The sequence below is a fragment of the Penaeus chinensis genome, chromosome 39 (assembly GCF_019202785.1).
Source record: "Penaeus chinensis breed Huanghai No. 1 chromosome 39, ASM1920278v2, whole genome shotgun sequence".
In the NCBI taxonomy this organism is placed as follows: Eukaryota; Metazoa; Arthropoda; class Malacostraca; order Decapoda; family Penaeidae; genus Penaeus; species Penaeus chinensis.
Window position 1 is genome coordinate 22,370,480 of NC_061857.1, and position 3,556 is coordinate 22,374,035.

A 3,556-nucleotide genomic window follows, 5' to 3' on the forward strand; every position below is an offset into this window, starting at 1 on the left:
AAGAGGTCGCTTGACTGTAGGAGATGGCTTTGGAAGGATTATTCAGGTTTTAGAAAGACAGCTCAAGTTGTGGATAACCAGAACAAAATGTTTTAGTGAATGTATAGCCATGTCGTCATACTGTAGTGTGATTGTTTACTTTATATATATATACATATGCATTTACACATGTGTGTATATATATATATATCTATGCATATGAATGTATATAAAAGATTAGTTAGTTTGTTTAATATAGTGATAATCCATGAAATGGCAAAATACAGGTATTATATATATATCATAAGATTAAAGGAATCAGAATAAGAGTATATAGTAGATTTCGGATTTATATATTTCATGTGTATTTACAGGTATCAACGAACTCATTTCGACGCAACACTGGAGAGGGAGAAAAAAAATCATTAGTATAAGCTGAATCAGAAAATAGCTTTAGGTTATGTTATACACAAATTTCGTATTATCTAACATGGATGAATATATTCTAATCATAAAGTTTGTATATGTATATATACATACATTCATATAAATACATATATATGGATAGATAAATATGTATATATACATACATACATAAAAACATACACATGATATATAAAGTATATAATATAATATATATAGTATATAAATGTATGTATATATGCATATACATACACATGCATATATATATATATATATTTGTATATAAATGAATGTCTAATGTGTTTACATCAACATAATATTACTTACCTTTTTCACTTTGACCTTAATGGCCATACCCGTAGCCACCCCCATGGCCTTTGCCGTATCCACCGCCTCCATGGCCATAACCGCCTCCTCCGTGGCCATATCCACCTCCACCATGGCCATATCCACCTCCACCGTGGCCATATCCACCTCCGCCGTGTCCGTATCCACCTCCTCCGTGTCCTTTTCCGTATCCACCGCCTCCATGACCATAACCGCCTCCTCCGTGGCCATACCCACCTCCACCGTGGCCATATCCACCTCCTCCGTGTCCGTATCCACCTCCACCGTGGCCGTATCCACCTCCATGGCCTTTGCCATAGCCACCTCCGCCGTGACCATATCCACCTCCTCCGTGTCCTTTTCCGTATCCACCTCCTCCGTGTCCTTTTCCGTATCCACCTCCGCCGTGTCCGTATCCACCTCCGCCGTGGCCATATCCACCTCCTCCGTGTCCGTATCCACCTCCTCCGTGTCCTTTTCCGTATCCACCTCCGCCGTGTCCGTATCCACCTCCGTGTCCTTTACCGTATCCACCTCCGCCGTGGCCATATCCACCTCCTCCGTGTCCGTATCCACCTCCTCCGTGTCCTTTTCCGTATCCACCTCCGCCGTGGCCATATCCACCTCCGTGACCTTTACCGTATCCACCGGGTGTCGGGTTAGCGAGCGTGGCCGCCAAAATGCAGGCAACAGCCAGCCCAAATATAATCTGAAAGCAAATTTGAAAGTAAATTTGAAACAAAAAATGATTTCCTTGTTTATTTCATCTCATAGACACGTAATCATTTGTCTTCAGCATCATATTCAAATGCCATTACATTAAGGGTTTTCGCCACTTACTGTCTTGGACACCATCGCCTCCGCTGTCTCGACCCGGCTCCTCGGAAGCAATGAATGAGCCTCAGGGATTCCTTGCGCGTGTTTTATACTCGATCGTTACTGAAAAATAATGTTGATGTCACGGGTGTGGTTGGTTACCCGGGCAACAGCCGGTCATGTCACGTGCTGATTGAAAAGTAAAATTCATTGTGACTGGAATACAATAAGAATGAAATACTATGCATGCATACATACATATGTCTGAATCTCTCTGTCAGTGGGTGTACAAGCATGTATGTGTACTTCATATATGTATATACGGATTCCCTGCCTAAACACAGGAATGACAAATGGCAGACAAACAATATACCCATACGCACATGCATTCGCAAGGATAAATTAAATATATTTAGCACCCATAAAAAATAGAAGATTAGGAAGAGATGACACACGATATTACAGGGACAGCAATAGTTCATGCTGAACATTCGTACTGTCTTTCAATGTGTACATGTGATTTTAAGGCGTCAGTGACGTCGGATATAATACAATAAGGCTAAGTTAAATAGGCTAGTATTTATTTTTTCTATCTCACTGAAGCTATTGCTTTTGAGTTTCAGTATGAAATGAAACGTCTGTAAATTCATGTATCAGTAAGATATATTTTGATAGAAAATACCATTGCATATTTTATCATTTACACTCAAAAGAACTTTAATAGCTATAAGCCCAAATGTGAAGAAATGGAACTTCACGGGATTTTCATTAGATTATTATAATGATTGTTATTAATAAATACTTTAACCATTACCATTAACGGAAGGATAATGGTAAGCGAGAGATAGATAGATAGATAGATAGATAGATAGATAGATAGATAGAGAATTCTGGTACTTAGAATACTTCATAAGAATTAGTAGTACACTTAATGCCTTTAAGACACACGAACACACACACACATACTTGTATATATACATATATACGTATATACATATATATACACACACACCTGTAAATATATGAATATATACATATATATGTACACACACACATATATATGTACATATACATATATATGTATTTATACATATATATGTATATATACATATATATATATATATGTATATATACACACATATATGCATATATATGTACATATATGTATATATATATGTATATATATGCATATGTATAGATATATATATACACATATATGTATACATGTATATGTATATATGCATTATATAATACACACACACACACACACACACACACACTCACACACACACACACACATATTTATATATTCATGCACACACAGACATATACATATATGTATATATATTGTATATATATTTGTTTACATATGTAAATATATGCATATACATATATATGTTTCCATATATATATTTGCATATATATGTATATATAAATGCATTTATTTTTATATTTATATGTATATATACACATTTATATATATGCATATATAAATGCATATATATATACATATATGTGTATATGTATATATATATATTTCATATATATACATATATGTCTTATCTATCTATATGTGTATGTATACATATACACATATATGTATATGTATGTATATGCATATATATCCATATATATCTATATGTATATGTATATATGCATATATAAATATACATCTATATGTATATGTGTGTATATATATGTGCGTATGTATATATAAATAAATATATATATATACATAAATGTATGCGCATATGTATATATACACATATATGTATACATGTACAGATATGTATATATACATATATATGTATATATATTGATATGTATAAATATATATACATGTATATGTATATATGCATTATATAATACACACACGCGTGTGTACATATATATATATATATTCATACACACACAGACATACATATATGTATATATATTGTATATATATGTATAAATATATATTTGTTTCCATATGTATACATATGCATATACATATGTTTCAATATATATA

General features: G+C 33.3%; 1 protein-coding gene across 1 annotated transcript in view; it reads right to left on the minus strand.

The window, feature by feature from the left end:
• Positions 1–250: 250 nt before the first annotated feature.
• Positions 251–3,556, minus strand: part of LOC125046503 — a 6,624-nt gene continuing 3,318 nt past the window's right edge. The window contains exons 2-4 of the mRNA XM_047644282.1: positions 1,570–1,640; positions 730–1,438; positions 251–381 (exon numbers count right to left, since the gene is read on the minus strand). Coding sequence (XP_047500238.1) covers positions 298–381; positions 730–1,438; positions 1,570–1,640 — 864 coding nt within the window. The 3' untranslated portion in view covers positions 251–297. The remainder of the gene's footprint in view (positions 382–729; positions 1,439–1,569; positions 1,641–3,556) is intronic.